At 40.0% G+C, this 23132-nt stretch overlaps 2 protein-coding genes across 4 annotated transcripts in view; one reads left to right on the top strand and one right to left on the bottom strand.

Annotated features, from left to right (window-relative positions):
* Positions 1-23132, top strand: part of CMSS1 (cms1 ribosomal small subunit homolog) — a 334520-nt gene that overhangs the window by 111861 nt on the left and 199527 nt on the right. The window lies entirely within an intron of this gene.
* FILIP1L (filamin A interacting protein 1 like) overlaps positions 1-23132 on the bottom strand; it is a 267397-nt gene that overhangs the window by 105611 nt on the left and 138654 nt on the right. For both annotated transcript variants that reach the window (XM_019756494.2, XM_074332907.1), the window contains exons 2-3: positions 2321-2573; positions 1398-1571 (exon numbers count right to left, since the gene is read on the bottom strand). In XM_019756494.2, coding sequence (XP_019612053.2) covers positions 1398-1571; positions 2321-2563 — 417 coding nt within the window. In that variant the 5' untranslated portion in view covers positions 2564-2573. The remainder of the gene's footprint in view (positions 1-1397; positions 1572-2320; positions 2574-23132) is intronic.

Here is a 23132-nt window from a genome sequence, read left to right as displayed (position 1 = left end):
CATGGGGGTGGGGACAGTAATCAAAGAAGGTTGGATTGGTAAAGCAGGGCTAAATTATGGGCAAATTTCAGGGACAAGCGTCTGCAGAGGGGCGGGGTATTTCCAATTTTGCACGTGTATAATAGAGTTAGTTTGAAACTAAAAGTTTTTCCTACTGATTTCAGCATCAGTTTGGAATCATCCTGTTTCATTTCACAGTAAGTGTTGAAGGGTTGTGTCATTCATGGAGTTTTGTCAAGATATGTTTAGTGAGAGTGAATTTGCATTTACGCTCATATGGATTGGGGGAATCTGTGCCTAACACTCGTTCCCAGTCACCATGTTGGGAGCCAGCATTCAGTTTTAACACTGTTGACTTGAACACAGCTTCAGCTCCTCTTGTTTAAAATCTGGAATAAAGCACAAATCAACAGACTCTGGGTGGTCTCATCCTCTCCCCTCAGAGAAGCAGGTCCATATGACCAAACTCCTTCACAATTTGGCAAGACGGTAGTCTTCTCTCATGAGACACCCAAGACGAGAATAGCAAGGACATTAGAGGTCAGTCCTAAGGTAGGTTGCCAGCGCTTATGTGGGGGAAATTGGTCCAAAACTTGCGTTCACTCTCTCCAGCCTTAACTCATGCTCCTAGTTGTTTCCTTTTTATGAAAATGAAAAATTATGAAATTTTCCATTGAAGTCTCAGAGGAAAATAGAAGAATAAAATAAAGATGCCAAAGAGTTTCAGAAATGTCAGCAAGTCAAAAGCAAGCCGCACCGCAGCTCTGTGCCGTGGTGGCTGTGTGGGGACTGCGAAGCTTTGCCATTGTCATTGCCGGGCGCGTGGTGGGAGAGAGGTCTCTGCTGTCATTAAACTTTTGAAGGGAAAAAGAATATGCATTTATCTAAAATATATGCTTTCTAAAACTCTGTTTCTTGGACAGTTCTTCAGATCATTTCCATTCATGCTCAAAATTTCTATGACATAATACCTCAGTGTTTTCAAAGAAATTAACCTCTATGGTGAACTTTATCTGTTTTTTATTATAGCCTGAATAGACTTCAAGTCCCCAAAAGAAGTTTGCTCCCGTGTGTGTGTGTGTGTGCGTGAGAGAGAGAGAGAGACAGAGACAGAGAGAGAGAGACAGAGAGAGAAAATGCATTTGTTACATTGTTAGGTTTCAGTCTGGTGTCAAGAAACAAACCTAGTGCAAACATCCTGTCACGATTCCTTCTCCTTTCCTTTCCTGTAGAACATGTACTATTTATCTACCGCGGGTAGATTTTAAATGCCTTAGAATGTAAAATTGTAAATAATCATAAAGGAGTTACATTTCATGCCCACCTGCCAGGCCTACTGCTTGGCTGGCTGGTCAATGTCTTCCACCTCAGATGCACACCCCTGATCTGACACATACCTCGTTCATTGGTTTCTCATAGATGTCCTCCTGCCAAGGAGCAGCCTTTGCTTGAAAAGCATCTCGCTGGAGAGCCTCTAACACCTTTTTTGGAGTAACAAACCCATACTGAGCTTCCAGCAAAGCCAAGTCCATTTTTTCAGCCTTTAAAATGCCTATGACTTCATCTCGAGCCTGTAGGAACAAAAGGCATTTCAGAAAGCTCGCTTTACCTACCAGCAGTCTCCCAAAGTAATTTCTTATGAGAGTTGAGTGCTTTTTTTTCCTTCTCTTTCAAATACAAACAAATTATACTTAGTTATAGCACCTTTTAGAAAAGGTAGCAAAATTAGGTCCATTACAATCTAATTATCCCATTAATAATGTTTTTAAAAGTGATCACTATACAACATTAGACAACCCTACATTTTTTATTGTGTCTGACAGGTAGATAACATGATACCCCTCAATGGACTGGCATTTGCATTTTCAGGGGTAGGAAATAAGATTCTCTTATATGTGTAGCAGCTGTGTTTCGTTCTTCAATGTTGGTTAATAATGCCAGGGCAAGGCTGGGAGCCAGATCACAGGAGTCCAAAAGCACCTGTTGTTATTTAGACCCGTGCAGAAGTCAGCTGGTATTATTGTTACCCATACTTGCCTGTGCACTGGAGCTTGTGGGCAGAGGCTATGGCCTTTCACACCGTGCATGCCAGTCACATGGCATAACGATAGCCCTTTTAGATGTGATTAATTGCCCTTCAGTTTAGCAGAAGAGAATTCTGTGTGTGTGTGTGTGTGTGTGTGTGTGTGTGTACTTACACTTGCTCTCACATATACACAAGTGTGACCCACAGATATATATTTCTGTGGCAGCATCCAAACCCAATTCACAAGCAGCCTTCCCCCTGAAGCGTGATGGGGATCATTGGAACTCAGCTGACCTGCAGTTCTCCCTCCAGAATGCTTAGGAGAAATAACAGGTCGTCTCTGGAGAGGTCTTCTCCTTGGTGGCCTTTACCACTGTGTGAGGTGGGATGTAGAAGGATTGCATCCGACTCACTGCTGGGCTCTTTGTCCTGCTGTCTCTGCTTCATGTCCTCAGACTCTTGGAAACGGGGGTCTTTACTGTGTCTTGGAAATTGCTGGAGGGCTGAGCCCTCTGTGTCGCTGCTTTTGGAACGCATTCTGTAAGGACTGGAAAGAAGGAAGATAATTTGTAACTCTTCATGGAGTGAAGTTTGTAATAAGGGCACCTATTACCACTTTAACAAGCCTGCACTCTTGTTGTATTTACCGCAGCCAAAGACTCCATCTCCCTGAAGTCTACAGCAGAGAAGAGCATTAGGAGATTCATAAATCACAGTCTTATTTACACTTCTGTTTTTAAAATCAACATTTAAAAAAATGTGTTCTGCTTTGATTAAGGCCACTTATGTCCATGGGTAAACAGACTGTATTTGAAGTTCATCTGCCAAACATTCCACCTCAGAGACCCGGGTCATACCTCCAACCACGGCCCCAGTGCTTACTTAAGTTCAGACATACTTAACATAATTGTAAAATGGTATGTTTGCTAATTGTTCCAACGTTCTGCAGATTCGCATTATAATATTTCCTTTGGAAGTTTTTTAACATTTTTATGATCTCTTAGCTTTGGTACATTAAGATAGAAGCATTTAGAATCATTGCTATAATCCTTTGAGTTACTTTGTTGTGATGGCAAAGTCTAACAGCAAAAGAATGAAGGCTGGGTCCTTGGCTGTATCCCTGACATTCTGCTAAAATTCCAGATCTATCCTTGGATAAGTCAAAGATTTATATTATGGACCCTCATCTCCAAAATTGAAACACTACTGTAATAGTTGGCTATTATGGAAACAATATAAAATAAGGTAATATTTGAGGGTCAGATTGGCTCCACATCTGATTGTATAATTATCCAAATTAATTTATAATAGCAAGAAAAAATGGTCTACTTTTGAGGTTTCTAAAGAAAAGAGAAAATAGCAATTGAGCTTATAGTATACGTCAGTAATATACAAACAGATTAATTTTACTCGTCCCTACAAACCATGAAACTTCCATCATCGTTGGTGCTTTGCTTTTACTTTTTAATAATATTTCTTTTAAAATCTGAAAAAAACTCAAGTATACAGAAAAGTACGGCAAATATAATGAACTACTACATGCTACCACACAAACCTCTAAAATCTTAATTTACCATATACTCTAGAAAATAATTTTTTAAAGTAAAATATTACCGATACAGTGGAAGTTCCCTGCCCCATGTATCTCTTCTTTAGCCCACTCTCTACCCTTCCCTCCCCAGAAGTAACCACCCTGAATTTGGTGTATCTCATTCCCATGCATGTTTTATACTTTTTAAAAATATGTATACATGTTGCCGAACAATAGATAGTATTGCTTTGTGTATTTCCAAGCCTTGTGTAAATGGCATATTGAATGCATCTTTCTGAAATGTATCTTTTTCATCCTATATTCTTCCTCGTTCCATTTTACTTCAGTTTATATATTTTGATAGCTATAGATTATTTCATTATATGACTAGTCCACAATTTATCCATTTTACTATTGATGGATATTTAAATAGTTTACATTTTTTCAGTATTAGGAAAAAAACATTCTTATACATTGAATATTCTTACACATTCTTATGAACATTCTTATACATTTTTTCCCTGTGTACATACATTTCTCTAGGGAATATTCTTTAGAGGATAGGAGTGACATTTTTGGAATGTGGAGTATGTATGAGTGTGTTCTCAGCATTACTAGGGATTATTGCTCTCCTAAATGGAGTGCCAATTTATAGCAAAGTATGAGAGTCCTCTTTGCTCCTATCTTCATCAACACTTGCTATTACTGACTTTACAGTTTTTTTCCAATTTGATGAGTGAAATTTTAAATTTGCATCCTGTAATTATTACCGTGTTTCCCGGAAAATAAGACCTAACCGGAAAATAAGCCATAGCATGATTTTTCAGGATAGTCGTAATATAAAATAAGCCCTAATGTGTCTTTTGGAGAAAAAATTAATAGAAGACCGGTCTTATTTTCGAGAAAACACAGTAGTGACATGGGCACCCTTTTTTATGTGTTGAGAGACCATTTGAGTTCCTTCATAAATTGCCTGTTTGTAGTCTTTTCCCATTTTTCTTTTGCATTGGTTGTCTTTTTCTTACAGATTTACAGGCATTCATTACATATTCTATATATTACTGTTTCATTGGTTAAATATTTTGCTATTATCTTTTAGCCTGCAGCTTGCATTTTCACTCCATTGTGTCTTTTATGGTATAGAAGTTTTAAATTTTAAATTATTAAAATTTGTCAATTTTTACATCTGTTTTTTGTTTTCTATAATTTGCATTGGAAACCAAAACTTGAACAGCGACAGTATAAAAGTGTAATTTAAAACCATGGACTTTGGAACCACACTGCCTGAGTTCAAATATCTACTCCGTTAGTTATTGGCTATAAAACTTTGGGAAAGGTACTTCATACTGCTGTGCTTCAGTTTTCTCATCTGTAAAATGGTGGTGATAGTAGTATAGTGTGTTTCTCACCTAAAGTTGCCATGAGGATTAAATGTCAACACATGTCACATCTTTGCAACATGGCTGGTACAAAATTAGCACTCAGTAAATATTATCTATTATTAATTAATTTTTATTCTCAAAAATTTTACCTTTATAGTTTAGGGAAACCTCAAGAAGAAAAACAAGTTTATTTGATTATCTCTTTCATCAAATGAGATGTGAGGCAGGATTACAGAGGCAAAGAAAGGTTGAAAGAATGACTTTGTGTCTTTGCTGGATCCTCCGTTTAAGAAGTGATTTTCACCAACCCCCACTTGCTGGCACCACCTGAGAGATCTAAGGGTCAGGAAAGCTTAGAAACCTTGAGGACTTCACAGCCAGCCAGCTGGGCCTCTGTTCATACCTCCACTCATCCTTCAACAAGCATTTTTTGGAGCTCAATGCTAAGTGGGCCATTTATGGTGTGGTGTTCTTCCTTCCCTTAATACAAATGATACACTTTTACACAAAAGGTTTATAGAAATAGTTTCTAAAACTGGGGTCATGAGAAAGTGCACTGACCTAGACAGAAGTCAAAGGAAGAGAGTTTTAACCCAGATCAGCTGTGCGGCTTCTAAGACCTGACCCTGTCTGGGCCCAGGGCGGGAGAGGGGGTGATCTCCGTGACCCCTTTCCCTGTGATATGTAACAATTCTTGCCACTGTGTCTTTCTTCTAGCATGGGTTATCAGTAGTATATTTAGAAGAGATGGATTTATGAGTCTGCATCTTATAGGAAATCCATAGAAATCTAGATGCTACGTGTGGGTATGCAGTAAACCTGTGTCTGATGATTTCCACCAGGGGAGTGATTACAGTTAAAAGACAGTGTTTAAGGAAGAAATCCCAGTAATAATTTTCAGCCGAGAATTGCTTTATAGCCTCACCGTAATCGGGCAGTAAAAGCAGAACTTGAAGGTGTTTATTGTCTTGCATGCTTATTATTTACATGTTTTATTTGTTCGTAACAGACCAACTGTCAGATGATAGTAGTGAACCACTTTGCCTTGGAGTTATAGCATCCTTCTGGAGAAATTCAACAAGTCACAAAATGTGTTGTCTCTACAGCTCCGCTCTCCTCACTTCCCTCTGTCGCACATTTACTCTATCAGACATTGGAGACAGAAAACCGGTTGTGGTAGTGATGATGGTGTGTGGAGGGGTCGGAGGGGGTAATGATGATGATAGCTAATACGTATTGAGCACTTTCTACGTGCCAGGCATTCTTCTAAGCATTTGACACGTATTAACTCATTCTATTCTCACAACAACCCTATCAGGTAGGGAATATTGTTATCCCCATTTACAGCAAAGAAATGGAAGCACAGATAACTCACTGAAGGTTGTACAGCCAATAAGAGGCAGAAATGGGATTTGAATTCAGGCAACCTGGCTCCAGAACCTGCACTGTGAAAAACCGTGCTCTGATGTCTTTATGCTGTACTGCCAAAGACAAATGGTCCAGACACCCTGTCTTAAAAATGCTTACAGCCTTGCTGAAGAGACTATCAATAATTACAATACAGATGAACAATGATCTGTGACAGTAGTTATCACTGACTCTTCCCTAAGTAGCTAAGGAAAGATCCACTTGCCTGAGAAAAGGGAAGGCATGGAAGCATATGTTTTTGTGTAGGGGTGAAAAGTTGAGGATATGTGGGAGATATGACTGTAGAAAACCCTATAATGTGTATATTTATGTATTTATAAATAATGTTCATATACTATGCTATGTACCTTGCGAAAACATATTTAAAGAATCAAAAGGAAATATTAATTAAAAATAATAAAGTATCCGATTATTTTCCTCTCACCCCACTGGATTATCTTGAACACCCCAGAAAGATCCTTGCTCTGGCCTGTAGCAATAGTGGAAGGTTGTTCATGTAGATTAGATATATTTCAAACAGATAGATATCACATGCCACTGTATGTACAGATATGTTTTCACATGAAGGACAGGGCTATCGCTGTCTTGTGTCCAGTATTTATAAGCTTCATTCGTGTCTCCCAGGTGGTATCTCCTGGTGCTTCTTACATAACGGTATTCAGAAAGGTGCCTGCTTTCCTCCTTCTACCTGGTGGCCTACCCGGAAACGTAGGTAGAGCATAAACAACAGTGGCTCAAAATTGTGAGCCACTCTGCAGCCTTAGTCACCCTGCCACTCAGCTGGGCCTGGACGGTCTAAGATGGGCTCACTCTCATGTCTGACTGTCAGCTAGTTGGGCTAGGAGACTTCTGCGGGGTCACCTCATCTCTGCTCCACATGGGTGAGTTCTGAACCTCCGGCTGGTGAAGACCAGGCTGCCCCACATGGTGGTCTCGGGGTAGCATTCCCAGAGGGTCAGAGCAGAAACTCCAGGGTCTCACTTTTACTGGTGAAAGAACACCACAGGGTCAGCCGCAAATCAAGAAGTGGGGAAATGGATTCCACCTCTTGATAGAAGAAGCTGCAAACTCACGTTGCAGAGAAATGTGAAGAATTAACTGAAGCCGGTTTTTAAAATCTATAGGTTTACCACACCTACCAATTCAGGTTTCTATGAACATCTCATAAAAATCTAGTTTAAAAGAGGGCTAAATATATATTTGTTTCTTTACTTCCTTTAGTTTCCTGGGAGTGTAAGTTTATGATTTATATTATGCAGGCCTCTTATGCACATACATATTCATATGTGGAACAGTAGCCCCCTGATAAGAATCAACCTGTATTCTGATGGTAATCAATAAGTATTCCTCTGCCACTATCAGTTTTACCCATGGTAATGCCTGTCAGAATTCCAAGATAATGTAAGCTCTATTTAATAGGGTAGTTTGCTAAGCTTTGCTCATACCGTGTTTCTCCGAAAATACGACTTAGCCGGACCATCAGCTCTAATGCATCTTTTGGAGAAAAATTAATACAAGACCCGGTCTTATTTTACTATAATATAAGACCAGTTATAATGTAATATAATATAATATAATATAATATAATATAATATAATATAATATAATATAATATAATATAAATATAATATATAATAGATACATATGATAAATATAAAATATAATATTAAGGTCTTATATTAATTTTTGCTCCAAAAGATGCATTAGAGCTGATGGTCCGGCTAGGTCTTATTTTCAGGGAAACCTGGTAAGTCGTACCCTTTGAGCTCACGGGAGCCCTGAGCTGCTGCAGAAAACTGAATGGAACACTATATGTCCTAACTTCCCTCGCCTCCCTCCTCCAGTGGGTTAGGTGACAGCTGCCAGGACAGCAAAAGTCATTTGCCAGTGATGATATTTGTAAGTGATAAAAACGGAATGACCTGAAACATTTTTATACTGTGTTTATTCTCCTTAAATTCAGGAGATTTTTCCTGAGGCCACCAGTCCTCTGAGGGCTGGGATATAATAGCATCAACATTCTTGCTGCCACGCACATTGGATCTGTGAACAGACCCATCATGTGCAGACTTCTGGTCGACCAAGGAGTGTGTCTCCGCATGTTTACAGTGGTGGAGTTTCCTTGCCCTTCTGCCAACAACCACAAAATGATCAGTAATGAGAAGTAATTAAATATCGAGGAGAGGAAAACAAAGACGTGAATTTCATGATACTCTAATGCTTTGTATTATCAGTGACTTCATTGTTTCTCTTGGCAGATTTTTAATGCATCTGTGCTTGGCCCAGGGGTGCGTACTGAGGAAAAGAAAAAAGTTATAATAGCAACAGTGGTTTGGGATTTTCAGGTTACCTAAAAAAAAGGAATGGAAAGTTGCTTTTGTTTATACCAAATAATGATGCCGTACTCTTTTCATAAAGTGCCTGCAGTGACATAATGCCTGATGGTTTTGCAAGGAGAAAAACTGCTTAGATGTGAGTTGAAGCCGTTTTTACCAGTGACTAGCACAGCCATAGAATGGCAGCCTTCAGGAGTGTAAGAGAGCGATAAACCAGGACTCAGGAAACCTGGCTTCTGATCCCAGCTCTGTATTTAATTAGCCAGGCTCAGGGTTGTCACTTATAAAATGAGGATATTGGGTTAGGTTGGTCCCACGAGGCCATACGTGATGGAACAAGGATCAGGGTTCCTTCCTTTGACAACTACCCTGTTCCTTAGCCCTTAATGGATCCCCTGACAGCTGCACTTGGGACTGAGACTAGATGATCTCTGAGGTCCCGGGACTTCCCGCTTTAGAATTCTGTGATTCTCTGTTGTCTTGTATCTATGGATACGGGTACAGTGCAGTTGGCCCTGAGAAACAGATTCTGCTTTGTTTTTTTATGTGGTGACCTCGGTCAGTTTTTCTTGAGTTTAAGCTGGTTGAATCACGGTGGATCTTGGTAAGGATGTGTCCGTGCTAGAGAAGGACTAGTAGAGGATTTGTGATTATTTGCTTAGTTTAGTTACAGGAAATGGCCAAACATAAATAGCTGCCTATTCTACCTATTGCCTTCCCCCAACACACACACACCCCTAGGCAACTCCTTACCATAAAAGTTAAAGTTTCTTAATCATTTTTAATCTTACATATCAAAATTGCTTATTCTGCATAATTGGGTGCTATTTAGACAGAATTTAGTCTCCCTGTACCTGTTTCTGTCCCTGGTTGAATGGTGGAAAGGAGGATGTTTTGCTTATACAAAGGAACTTCAGAAATTGGTTTTGGTCTTGATCATTTACTGTGATACTGAGGTAGCAAATCAAAACTTACTCTGATTTAAAGAAGAAAATAATAGTAATAATGATAGCTTTCATTTATTCAGTACTTACCAAATGTAAGTCTTTTCTAAATGCTTTCCTTTGATCAATTGATTTAGTCTTCACACAAAAAACTTATAGCCCGGTTTTGTAGAGGGGGAAACTGAGCCTTGTAGCTAATAAGTAATTTGACGAAGGTCATACTGCTAGAAAAGGGCAGAGCCGGATCCTAACTTGGGCAGTCTAGCCCCAGAGTCCAGCAAATCACTAGGCCCTGTCTACTTAGGGTCTTATGAGAAGGCAGACGTAGTAAAGGAAAAATCCTGGTTCAACATTAAGTTAATCCGCAGACACATATGAAGCGCCTGCTATGTCAGGTATTGTGCTGAGAAATTTGTGCGAGCTTAGTTTCATATCTGGACTAATGTCCCATTTGTTGATATGGGTACAGTTAATTCTGGGTACCTAGCATTACATACAAATCTGAATGACAGGAATTCACAGCTCCATATTCCTTGCAGCAATTGGTCTATTCATTAAAGATGTTTTCATACATTATTCATGCGCAGAAACTTTGAATGGGTTGTTGTCCTTTAATCTGCTTTTCTCGACCACTTTGCTTGCAAGGAGCATCACATAATGCAAAGAGTATGAGAATGTGAGAGCAGGTGGAACTGGGCAGGATCAGGCTTCCAGTGCGTGAGCTCTGTGGCCTTGGACAAGGTCCTAAACCTCCCTGAGCCTTCAAATGTAAAATTGGAGATAATGGTGGCTGGTAAGAGGTTTGTTGTTCACGTTATGTGAGCACAGGGCCGCTGCTCTTGTTGATCTCTGCGGTGTCCAGCGGGTTGGACCGCAGCAGGAATTCACTGAGCGACTGAATCCTGCAGTCCTTGCAGAGCTGGTCGGCTCTGAGGAGGAACTGCCTCGTAGTAAAGATGATCCCTCTGTGAGCCACTGGCTAGAAATTTAGAAAAATGGTACTGAGAATCTAGTAATAGAAATAGCTCATGTGTATAGATCTCTCACCCATCACATGCTAGGCACTGTTTTAAGTGCTTTGTTTGTTTATCTTCTTTAATCTTAAAGAATTTTGGAAAAGGGCTTGGTCAAGGTAAATTAAGGGTGGAAACTCTGGTAGGAGATATCAAAGACAAAGAAATTAATATCAGTATCAATGCAGGTGCTTACACAAAGTTCAGAGAGAGAGAGGAAAGATGGGGAAGAGAGAGAAAGAGAGGACTTGTGCATGTCCTGGTGAGAAGTGACACTAGATCCCAAGACTTAATAGAAATCTACAGTTAATGTCACTGAACTTTGAAAATCTTTAACCTTGACCATTTGCTCTCCCTCATTCAGCCTCCCAACATACCCTGTTTCCCAGAAAATAAGACCTAGCCGGACAATCAGCTCTAATGCGTCTTTTGGAGCAAAAATTAATATAAGACTGGGTATTATATTATATTATATTATATTATATAGACCCGGTCTTATATTATAGTAAAATAACACCGGGTCTTATATTAATTTTTGCTCCGAAAGACGCATTAGAACTGATTGTCCAGCGAGGTCTTATTTTCGGGGAAACACGGTTTTCACCCTCCCATGCATAAAATGACCTGAACACCCACTACACTCTTCCTCTTTATTTGACAGCACCTGTAACAATCATTAGTCCTGTTTTTATGTATGTGACCTTTTATAAAGCAGTGTCATTCAAACTCGGTTTGGTAGGATATTTGGGGGGATGAATCGTTTGGGTGGCAAGATGGCTGCGTAATGCAGAGTGAGTCAATGCTGACTGGAGGTTGCTCACCACCAAGGGACAGAGCTGGGATTGAGCCAGGGCCTTAAGTTGAATGTGTTTAACATCCCACACTTTGCTGAATTTAGGGAGCAGGCTATCCGCTGGCTTTTACATTTCCACTTGGATTCCCCCTCTCTCTGCATGGAGCCATTAGGCTATAACTTAGTTCCCTAGAAGGGGAATGGAAAGAGATGTAGTAAGATTAAGGGGTTCTCAGCAGAGCTGGTTGAGCCCTTAATATTAACTGTCTCATGGTAAATGTGATTCATCTATGAAAATACTGGCTATAAATAGATGTTAATAGCACTCAGTTGCAAAACAGGTTGTGCTTGCATGGCCACATTAGGGAAAAAAATCCTGTTGAGTATTTTATTTGATTTCTCTTAAAATAAAAAAGTGAAAAAAAATGTTTCCTTTTATTGCCCTAATCACCCACATTTGATGACACTAAATTCAGCCAGCTGCAGTAAAGCTATCTGTGGCTAAAAAAAGACACAGTGAAAACCAGATAACCTAATTTAGTAATGGCCACCTTTATCTTTTTCTTCCATTTTCAGTAAAAATCATTGAAACATTCTCTCAATGGTTTTTTTCCTTGTAGGGAGGGCATGGACAGGGCTGCAGAGAGAGGAACGGAACTTGGGGATGTGTGATTCAGGTTCGTATTCCCAAGGATTCTTAGTCCTAAGAGAATGTGAAAGTTGCAGAAAGAGAAGACTCAAATATGAGGTTTAGAAGGCAGTGTGGTAGTTACCTCCCCCATCTCCCACGGCACCAGGCACTGGGCATCTTCTCTGATCACCTGCTCAACTGTTACACAGCTCTTAAGTTCCCAAAGTGCTTACCTGGGAGCTGGAATCCAGCTCCCAGGAACTTCATTCATCTATCCTGCTTCTGCCTCCACAGCTAAAGCAGACAAGGCTACTCCTCTTGCCACACTGCAGTCCTGCAATGGGAAGGGCTATGTTCTTTCTTCCAGATGAAACTCGCAGCTTCTTCAACCACTCTTCACACCACCTAGCTTAGTGTCCCTCACCCAACACACAATCTCACGCACACATTATGGTCATACCCCACTAGACCTCCTCTTCATTAGGCGGGGTGTTTTTAAAGAAATACATGGAGGTGGGCAACGTTTTCCACACAACTAAAGCAGTGATCCAGTGAGAGTATATACTTAGAGAAGATCTCAGTGCTTCTGATGGTGGATTTCAGTTGGAATTTTAAGTATAGGTGTAGAAATTTGATAGTAAACATTTAATGAAGTTTTTTTCCAGCTTATCAGGTGAGTGCTTACAGTACCTTTTATGTGTACCTTGCTCGATACGTCAGTAGATAGGTAATGATTTGTCCCGTGTTCAAGGTGGATTTGAGATTCAGAAAGCTTAAATAACTTTGGCTAATAAAACTTAGACAAGAGATGAAAACTTAGGTATTCTGATGCCTCTTTCTTTCAAGGCTCATGCTAGACTCATCAAAACTCGCACTTTTTCTTTTTTTTTTTTTTCCTGGCCTGAATGTGTTATTTGGTTACTTATCCACTAAGTGCTGTAGTCAGAGAAGCTGCTAGGCTGTAGATACAGAACAAACAGCCTGCCGATGAGGTCTAATAGAGCACACTTACATCATGGCTTTTCTTAGCTGTGTGTTCTGAGGAAAGGACAAAAAGAAATATAAAAATCTCAAAGTATAAATAGTTGATTTATCCGAGTTTTCCATTACAAATCAGTGGCTCTTTAAAGATTCTTTTCTCATTTAAGGTTGACACAGGGCTGGGAATGTTTTCCAGATCTTTGTGGAATATAACAGAAAAAATTATTTTCATATAGTCCAAGTTAGCTTTAAATGCATTTTTAAATGCTGTACTCCCAGCACTAGATCAGAGCTCTTGAAATTATATGATTCTTATAACAGTTTTTAAACTACATCACTTTTCATATTTCTTCCCACTCTCTGGTTTTTTGTAAAAGTGTGTTGATATTGAGCTAGTCACTTAACCTTTCTATTCTTTTTGAATTTTTGTCCCTCCAGCTCTTGGAACCAGTTTTGTCCGTTCCCCTTATTCTGCAGCTGAGGCTCAGCAAGGTCACCTGGTGTGCCCGTGGTGACACCCAGAGCCAGCTTCAGAACCCACACCTCTTGCTTACACTCTATTGCCGTTTCCACAGCAACACTGTATGGGCACAGGCAACCCCTGTTTCTTCCAGCTCTAGAAAGATGTGAATTCTAAAAGATAAAAACGCACCTCTCAGAGTACCCAGAGTCTTCCACAAATACTTAGCTTTCTCGACCTCTTCCTCACCCATTAGTCACCTTGAGAGCCTGTAGGCCTCTAGGCTAGACCCACCCAACATACGGTAATGAGGAGCTCAAGGTGAATGAGAGATTCAGAGTCAAGATGTCCCACCTACAGATCCCAACAGGACATCTTTCTTTCTCTTCTTTTATCTAAGGACCTGTAACTAGAATAAAGAGATTGTGTCACAGAGAAAACATTGCACCTGGTGAAGTCCCTGGACAGCACTGGACCTTGCGGCCATGTTCCTCCTGTCCCCGCATCTCTGGTACACTCAGTTTATACTCACTTTACCTGGGGAAAGTTGAGCTCCTTGCCTCCTCAGCATGTAAGCCTAGTCTGACACATTTATACTTTCTCTTATGAGGGGAAAAGAAGGAAACTAACTTTTGTAAAGCTCCAATTGTCTGTCACATAATATGATTCCTACTTTCTCTTCTTTATATCTGTTTCTAAATTCAGACACATGGAGTTGGTATATTCCTTATTTTACAGATGAAAAAACTGAGGTGTTGAGAAACCCATAACTTAGTATGATAGAAATATAGGTTCATGACTAAATACAAAATCTCAATAAATACTATTAAAAAATGTCTAATGTGCAAAGTGTTTTGGGAGCATTTGAGAAGAAATGACTAACTCTGCCAAAGGAATTAGGGAAAGTGTCTCAGAGATAAATTGGGCCTTGAAGGATAAGAAAACGTGTCCAGGTCATAAGTACATGTTGAAGGTAGATGAAAAACACAGTGTGTGGTGAATATAAAATCATCCTTTATGGCTGAAACAAAGGAGGTATTTGTTCATTGGTGAAAGATGAGGGTAGAAAGGTACACTGTGGGTATGGTTAAGGCTTCTCCTCACAGGGTTGTTTATAATAGTGAAGATGAAACAACCAAATGTTCGACAAATAACAGGAGTTCCATGATGGAATATCTATCTACTGGCTGATTAGGCAGCCAGTGAAAATCAAGTATTCAAAGAATATTTAATAATATGGGAAATATTCTCAGTATGTAATGATAAGTAAAAACTTTTGGGGAAAGATTAAAGTATTCAGTCACATAGCTTTTACATTTCACATTAATATGGAAAAATATTCTCAATATATAATAAGTAAAAAAAATTGGAAAAAAGATTAAACTAATTTATTCAGTCACATTACTCTTACATTTTGGGGCATTCTGAGGAGAGAAAATGACAAGTGAGAAAAAGCCTTGAAAGTCATCAATAAGGCAGTGGAAGGTTGCCTTGGTATTAGCTATTGATTGTCCATGGGGTATGAGAAAAGAAGACCAAGGAAATTTGAATGTGGACTATGTGTTAGATGATAGTAAGAAGTTATTAATTTTGTTAGCTGCATTAATGGCATTAGATTTATCTGAGAGAATGTCCTTTTTATTTCCCTAGATACATAATAAAGTCTCTAAGTGCAAAATAACATGATGTCCCAGGCCTTACTTTTATATATTCTAGAAAAAAATAAAGGCAGAGAGTAGAAGAGAAACAAGTATGGCCAAGTATTGAGGGTTGTTGAAGATGGCTGATGGGTACATGGTCTTCATTATATTTTTTCTATTTTCTGTTTATTTAGAAATGTTCATAATAAAAGATGTAAAATGAAAGCACCAGGGACATAATATTGGATACATAAACATTTTAAGAAATAGTTCTCTTTAGAGAAAAAAAAGTGTAAGGTAGAGAAAAGAAGAAAGAAAGAAAGCCACCAATGCTTGGGTGTCCGGCAGAGATAGAGAAGCAGAAGACTGAGCTGTGTCCCAGGAGCCAAGAGAGAAAATGATTTCAAGAGGCAGAGACCTGCTGTGACCTCATTTTAACAACATTGCCACTAGTCAGAAGTTTTGGAACTCCACTTTCAGAGTTTTCTGTTTTGGAATATCCCTCAGCCGTGGCAAAATCTGGTCCATTGAAGGTGAATTTGACTTCTGACAACAAGGAAAAGTTTCTTGGAACCAAATCTAGTGAATCAAGTTAGAGTTTTGGTCAGCTAATACTGGTTTTGGTCAAAGAACCAATTGTGACCTTAAAATAATAGGATTGGCTTTTTTATGTGGCTTCGAAGGGGTTTTGAAGACATTTCCAAAATGTATCAACCATGACACATTTTCTGAATTAGCTTCCTAAGGGAAAACTGTTGACAAAATGACACATTTGGATTTATAACTTAGGGCTTTTGTTTTGTTTTTAATATGTCACTTACTTTAGTTACACATCAAAATTTTCATGTCCTGAAGCTTCTGGTTATTTTCTAGAATCCCAGTATAAGAAAAAAAAAAAAAGTAGGAAACAGCATGGTATATGGCAGGGGAAAGAGGACAGGCTCAGAGCCAGCCAGGCCACGTCACAACCCTACCTCTATCACTACGCGCCGTCCAATTTGGGGCAAGTTACTTCATTTCTTTGGGACTCAATGTCTTACAGGTTGTTGGGAGGATTTGAGATCGTATGTATAACATGCTGTGCCCATTGCCTGACATATGACAGGAACACATCACTCATCTTGGTAGAGATATAATGAATACAATTTTAGCTCTTGGTTCATCAGACATGCCTTCTATTTTGGGACGTCAAATGGGATAAGAAAAGAACTAAAGGATTTTTGCCTTTTAGCATCACCAGTAGAGTATATTACTCAGCCTTACGTTCCTGACAGGGGAGAGTTCTTTTAGTCAGTGCTAAACCTGTATTTTCAGAGAGTGTGTTATTTTGTGCCTTGCTAAGCTGGAGATTGGCAAGCTGAAGAATTTGGAATTTTGCCAGGAACTGGTGCCTGTTGTTTAGCAGGGAGGTGATAGGGAACCATGATCCTGCCAGTTTGGAGGGACTTAACATGAAGTGACTAGCTTCTTGTCCAAGCTGGCCATAACTGTTCCAAACAAGATGATGAAGGCTGGGGAGTCAAAGGGGTTTGCTCACCCAGGCTCTCGCTGGAGTGCCTCTTCACCAACCAAGACTTTTAAAACCTTGACACAATAGCGATACACAACTTACTGTCTTCCTGGCCAGGCACTGTGCTAAGTATGGCACGTTACAGCTTTATACCCTTTGATACTGAAAACAGCTTTGTCAGGGAAATGCTATTAATTTGTGCTTTATGGAAAACTGACATTTAAAGAGTTTAAGTCAGTCTGCCCCAAGCCACAGAGCTGGTAAATGGCAGAGCAGGAATTCCAGCTGGGTTCAGAGCCCACCCAGTCTTTGCAGCCTATGTTCTCTTGTTTGAGTTCTTATTAGGAATAATGGTCTGTTTAAAGATGGGAGAGACATCTCTTCAGCACTCATGGTACAGCTTTGACTACATCAGCAAAATCGAAAAGGCCAGTGCCCTTTCCCCAAAGACCTGCATCGTGCAGTGGTGAGAGGAGAAGAGAACAGAGAGCACTGGAAAGAAAGAAGAAATATCTAGGCTTGGTTGACTCTGCGATTAGGGCACAGTGTGAATTAAGGTCATGTTCCTCACTGCGCTCCATTACTCAACTCATTCTAGGTGGTAGGGAGGGATTTGTTGTAAAGCAGGAGGTCTGCTTAAGTCAAAAAGCATCAAGGAGCACCATATAGCATCCAGAAAACCACATGCAGTGGGGTGAACACGTCCTAGGTAGTGTGGCTCTGGCTAGACCCGAGAAGTTTGTGTCAAACTGGCACCGTGTTTCCCCGAAAATAGGACCTAGCTGGACCATCAGCTCTAATGCGTCTTCTGGACAAAAATTAATATAAGACCCAGTATTTATATTATATAATATATTATATTATATTATACTAAGACCCGGTCTTATATTAAAATAAGGTCTTTTATTAATTTTTGCTCCAAAGGACGCATTAGAGCTGATGGTCCGGCTAGGTCTTATTTTTGGGGAAACACAGTATCACAGTTCTTCAAACTGATTATCAGGGCTCTCTTTACATCCTCCTGTAAGAAGCGTGGGCCGAGCACTCTCCAAAGCCCTTAGCCCCATTGATCTCTATGGAGGAATGTATTTCCAGTGCTCTTTAATTAGGGGGGACCCCTTCCCAGCCCAGTTGAATAGATCTGGACCTCCAGAGTCTGTGGGACTGGGATAGACTGAGCTTGGGGGTTCTGCCCACTGTGTGTGGTTCCATGTAGCCCTTTGTTAGAAAGCGCCCAAGGCAGCCGGGAGCGCAGTTGACCAAGGAGGGTGGCTGCTGCTAGGAGCTATAAGTAAATAAATGGATGTCAGAAGCTTACAATTAAGGGGGGGTTGGGGAGGGAACAAAGAATCATTACCCTCCCTTGAGTATGTTGCTTTGGATGTTTTGGTAATGATGGTGAAGCATTTACACACAGACTAAACTAAGCTCTTTGTGTTCTTTGCAAGGTGGAGAGCTTGCCAAGTCAATTTCAGCATGCAAAGCTCAGACAATTATTCTTTTGGCATTTAAGGCCCGCCCCTGTTTTTGTTGGGGTTGGGGGCTGGCAGCCTGTTGACACAGGAAGGCTTTATAAGGACAAAGAAAGCAACTTTACGCCATACGTTTTAGAAAAGAAACCCCCCTGTCAGGATTCTCATATCCCTACCTCCCAGCTAAAACTCTGTCGCAGAGCCAACAGAAGAAATCCTTGGGCTCAGAAGCGACACACGACTGGGTGCCCACAGCGTATGACTTCTTCATGGCTAAACTCATTTCCTCTGCCTAGCATCTCACCATGAAATTGTGTATTTCTTTTGTGATTGGGTACATGCAGATGGTTGATAGCTGTATTTCTAGTGATGGCCATTGGAGAGAGAACGTTCTGGAGATTATGGACTTGGCCTATTAAATAATACATGCTTTGTGGTAGTGGTTCTCAACATGTGAACCCGGAACCCCTGGGAGCTTTCACAATTGTCAAGGGGCCTTCCAGTCCGTGTTCCAGAGCATTGTGAGAAGCTGCACATGTAATGTGTCTCCAGGACAGCTCTGGTGTTATTGTGATTGATAGCATACAAGCCAGTGACATGGTTTTCTGAATTTGTTGTAGGCTTCTGGGGTTATATCTTTTTTCAGTCCATGCATAGGAAAAGCTGCAACTACTGTCAATGGGGAATTAGGAAACTTTTTGTTATGGAAAAGGAGTTCTCATCCTGGAAAGGATGGGTAAACAGTGTCTGAAGGTCTTTGTTGTAACAGTGAAACCAAGGCTCCTGTTTCCTTGTTATTGAACCTTCCAATGCTCTTCCCTGATCCACATGGTTTTATGTCTGGATCGGAATTCCCTATGGGTTGCAGTTGCTGCTGAGGAGTGGGCCTTGCAGATGTTGATCTTCAAAACTAAAGGATGTATTTTTTATTAGCCTCATAAGAGACCACACGCAGCCACCCCACCTTCCTCAGTACAAATTACCATACACACGCTAATTACTTTCAGGTGAGAAATGATTGCAGTTTAACTTGATGGTGGCTACACGCTGAGGCCGGGTTCCCTAGTATTCTTATTTTAGCCTTTGGTAGAGTCCACTTCTTCTAGCATCTTGGCTATAGTTTGTTTTGTTTTTTTAAGTAGAAGCTTGCTGGCTCATGACATAAAGCCCCAAATTGCCCCGCATACACACTGTGTCCATCGGAGGGGTGCAGCTTTCATAGCTCAGGTGCTAACACCAGCCTGCCTTCTCCTGGGAGTGCTTTGTTATTATTGTATTGTTTGCTTTTCTTCCCCCTTTTCTGTCACTTCCTTTTTCTCAAAAAAATGTATTTTTTCCTAATTAAAAGTTAGTATGTGTTAAGCACTAAAAATGGGGAAGCAAGCATAATGAATTTTAACAATTATCCTTCATCCAACTATGCTGAGATTTCTACTCTTCATCTTTTCGTGTAGTTTCTTCCTGGCTTTCTTCTCTTCTGTGGCTATTATAATGTGCATGTTGTTTTGGAAATGTTACCCATGTCACTATGCTCCTACACCACCGTTTTTAATGGCTGCATAGTATTTCGTTGTATAACGGTGCTATTAGTAATATAACCATTTTCCTGTCACTGTCTGTTTGGTCCTCTTTTGTGTCCTTCCTTTACCCCTCCCTTCACTTTCACCGTAGAGGCCTGTACCCTACGGACTCAGAAGGGATCCAGAGCTAACAAGGGATTCCGACCACTTGTCTGGACTTTAGGAAACTGGCTGGAGTCCATCAGAACTGTCCTTGGCTCAGAAAGATATCTCCTTGTTATTTTAAAGTCATGATTTTGGCCTCTGCGGTATATTTCATCACAAGTCATATCGTTATGCTACCTCCCTTCTAAATTCTTTCCCCTTTACCAAATTAAAAATATCAAATTGTTTTGAATACTTTCAAAAAGGCAAAACTATATATAAATAGAGCAATGATTAGATACTGTGAGACCACTGTGCCATCTTTTCAGGCAGGCCCGGAAAGTTGAGAATTTAGAAATGAAATAATTGGAATATGTGTAGAAGTAATTCATCTTTAACAACGGAAGGACATTTATTTTCACCAGTGTTTTCCCTTCATGGAAGAGGCTGCTATTATATTTACAGATTACTTCATTATGTAGACTTGACTTTCAAAGATGAGAATCAGACTTGGGGAGTGTATTTCAAACAAAAGTAAAAGCAAAGCTATATAGACATTGGTGGTGGTAAGATAAGAAACACTTTTCCTTTCAAAGGAACAGCATTCTGTTTCTTATCCCTACAGTGAATGGGTCACCGTTTTAATAAGTTTTTGGTACCAAAAGACAGTACTTGGTGTGTAAAACGTGGTTACCAAGCAATGTACCAAATATTGTTATGTGACCTAGGACATCCAGAGAAGGACCAAATTGGCTTAGAAATGAGTCTCAGAATCATAAAACATTGTCAGGATTGGAAGAGCTCGGAGATGGGTTTGCCCAGCTCCTTCCCAGCAGGCAGTGAGGCGGGAGGCACCGTCTGCACCACCTTTCTGTACAACCTCTCTGACAAGCACACATCCACTCCGTAAGGGCTCATTTTTAATAACGGCATGCTCTTAAAACCTGGCCAATTCTTTCAAGGTGGGTCTAGAGTTCTTTAGCCATTTTATTTCCCATGACACTGTTGTTAGTTGAATGCCACGTGATAATATAAATTACGGTGAGTAAATTTCAAAGAGTTAGGATGAAGATTTTCTAAATGTGAAAGCTAAGAAAAGTTTCCCCCAAACTGAGAAAGTGGCCAGAGTAATTTATCACGACGGTATAACTAAAGACAATTTTGCTACTGTAAGTGCCTGGTTCTAAAAATGCTGAGGCTAGGCCTACGAAGAAATCTTAGGCTGTTTCCCCACATTCTGTTTTGACGTATTAGTACTAATCAGTTGGTTTGTTTTTAATACGATAACTTTAAATAAAACCTTCCATAATTGGCAGCTGGCTTCTTGCTTAAATATTGAAACATGCTTTAGATTTTTGTCCTTCAACTTTATCTGAATGCTCAGTTGTATAGCATGGTTCGATTCTTGGTTTGGGGGAGCCAGGAGTCTGTGACTGTCTACGCCTCCACCTATAACACCACCTTAACCAGACCACTTCCCTCTCGCTGCCTTCCATCAGTTGAAAGAAGGAAAGTAAACAATCCAATCGCAACCTTGGGCTCCTTCTCAGGGCACTAACCTGGCTACATTTCAAAGTACTTAATATTTTTCAAAAAATGTACAAAGAAGGGCATGGAGTGCTTACGTTAGCATTTCCTAATCAAAAAGGTATAACACACTTAAAAGATGATTCGAGTTGCACAATAAAACATTTGTATTGGTTCTTTAAGCCATCTATGTCTCAAGTATAATTTTTTCCTTTTTCGTTCTTCTGAGTTCTGAGAATCAGAGGAAAGCTGATTTCATATGTAGAAGTAACCATTTCCTTTGACATTGCTAATCTCTGCCTTAAAAATCACAGTGATTACCAAGGGTATTCTTAGCTGCCTGGTGTGCAGCACATGGGAGCATGCCGGGAACTAGGGGGGTGGGGTGGGGGGGAGTCAGGCTGAGGTTTGTTGTCTAATTTATAAATAGTCTCGAATGCGTCATTAAATCTTATCCAGAATAACTTTCAATTCCATAATCAAAGGTACATCTCTACCTCTCACTTTTCGCATTTTTGTTACCTGCGTAGAATTGGGGACAAGGTCACTTATAAGGTATTAGTCATTTTGAGTCAAAATGTAAAAGAACAAAAAGTTGGTAAACAGTATCTGAAGGTTTTTGTTGTAACAGCTAAACCAAGAAGGTAAAAGAACAAAAAGTTGGTAAAATTTACAAAACACTGTAACTCAACAAGGAGCCACCTACTACGGTATAACTGCAGATGAGACTTTTCCACTTTTATTTCCTCATCTATATCTTCTATTGCCACTTGCCCTGGTTTCACTGTCCCACAATATACGTCAGAAATAGCCTATGCTATTGGGAAAGAAAGAAAACAGTATCAGATCTCCTAGTAGATGTTAGAAACTTTTACATTATCTTACTTAATCTTCATAACAACTCTGTGATGGACACCTGACTATACTCATTTTTACAAATGGGGAAACCAGAACTCAAAACGTAAGCAACTTGCCCAAGGCCATAGAGTTGGTAAGTGTCTAAGCCATGGTTTACATGCCCTGTTTTCGTTACTCTGTATTACCTTCTATTTTCACTAGTCTCCCCTGGTGCCTTTCCTTGTTTTTCAGCTACAAAATGCTGTATTCATCAAATAGTATAATTGAAGTTTTAAAATTTGCTGTTCCCGGCAGGAAGCAGCCTGTGGCTATGTGAATATTTCTACCCACTCACCTCACACAGAAAGAGGGATGGAAGCAGCCCACCTAATTCTCTTTATGCATGTTTAATACATTCACAAAAGCTACTTAGTAAATTCTTTTTTGTTGTTTTCTGCTTTCCAACTTATTTTTTCCAGTTTTTAAAGATATTTGACATATAACGTATTTCTTTAAGATGTACAAGTAAATTCTTTATTCTCTTGCTTTCTTGTTTTTTGCTCACTGAATATGATGAAGACTTAAGTGAATATTCAAAACAGAACTTGATTTTGGTTCAGGATTTTTGAAAAATGGAAAGGGAAGGAAAGGGAAAGGAAGGAAAACAGCACTAACTGACCGTGAAGACAGTAGTGGCTCTCGGGGGAAAGACTGTCCCCCAGGGATTACTAGGTTTAACTCTGCCGTTAGACTATCTCAAAACTTGTTTATAGCATTTCCAAGACCCTGCCTGATCTGGGCCATAATTTCACCTCATTCCCCTCCCTTCTTTACTCTTTGAGCTCCAAATGGACTGGTCTTTTTGTAGCTTCCACTCACCAGTCTCCCTCCCACGCGGGGCCTTTGCCCCTGTTATTCCCTCTGCTTGGACTGCTTCCCTCTGCTCTTCACCAGGTT

The sequence above is a fragment of the Rhinolophus sinicus genome, linkage group LG01 (genome assembly GCF_036562045.2).
Source record: "Rhinolophus sinicus isolate RSC01 linkage group LG01, ASM3656204v1, whole genome shotgun sequence".
Lineage (NCBI taxonomy): Eukaryota > Metazoa > Chordata > Mammalia > Chiroptera > Rhinolophidae > Rhinolophus > Rhinolophus sinicus.
Note: the sequence above shows the minus strand (reverse complement) of the source record. Positions and strands in the feature narration are given on the sequence as shown.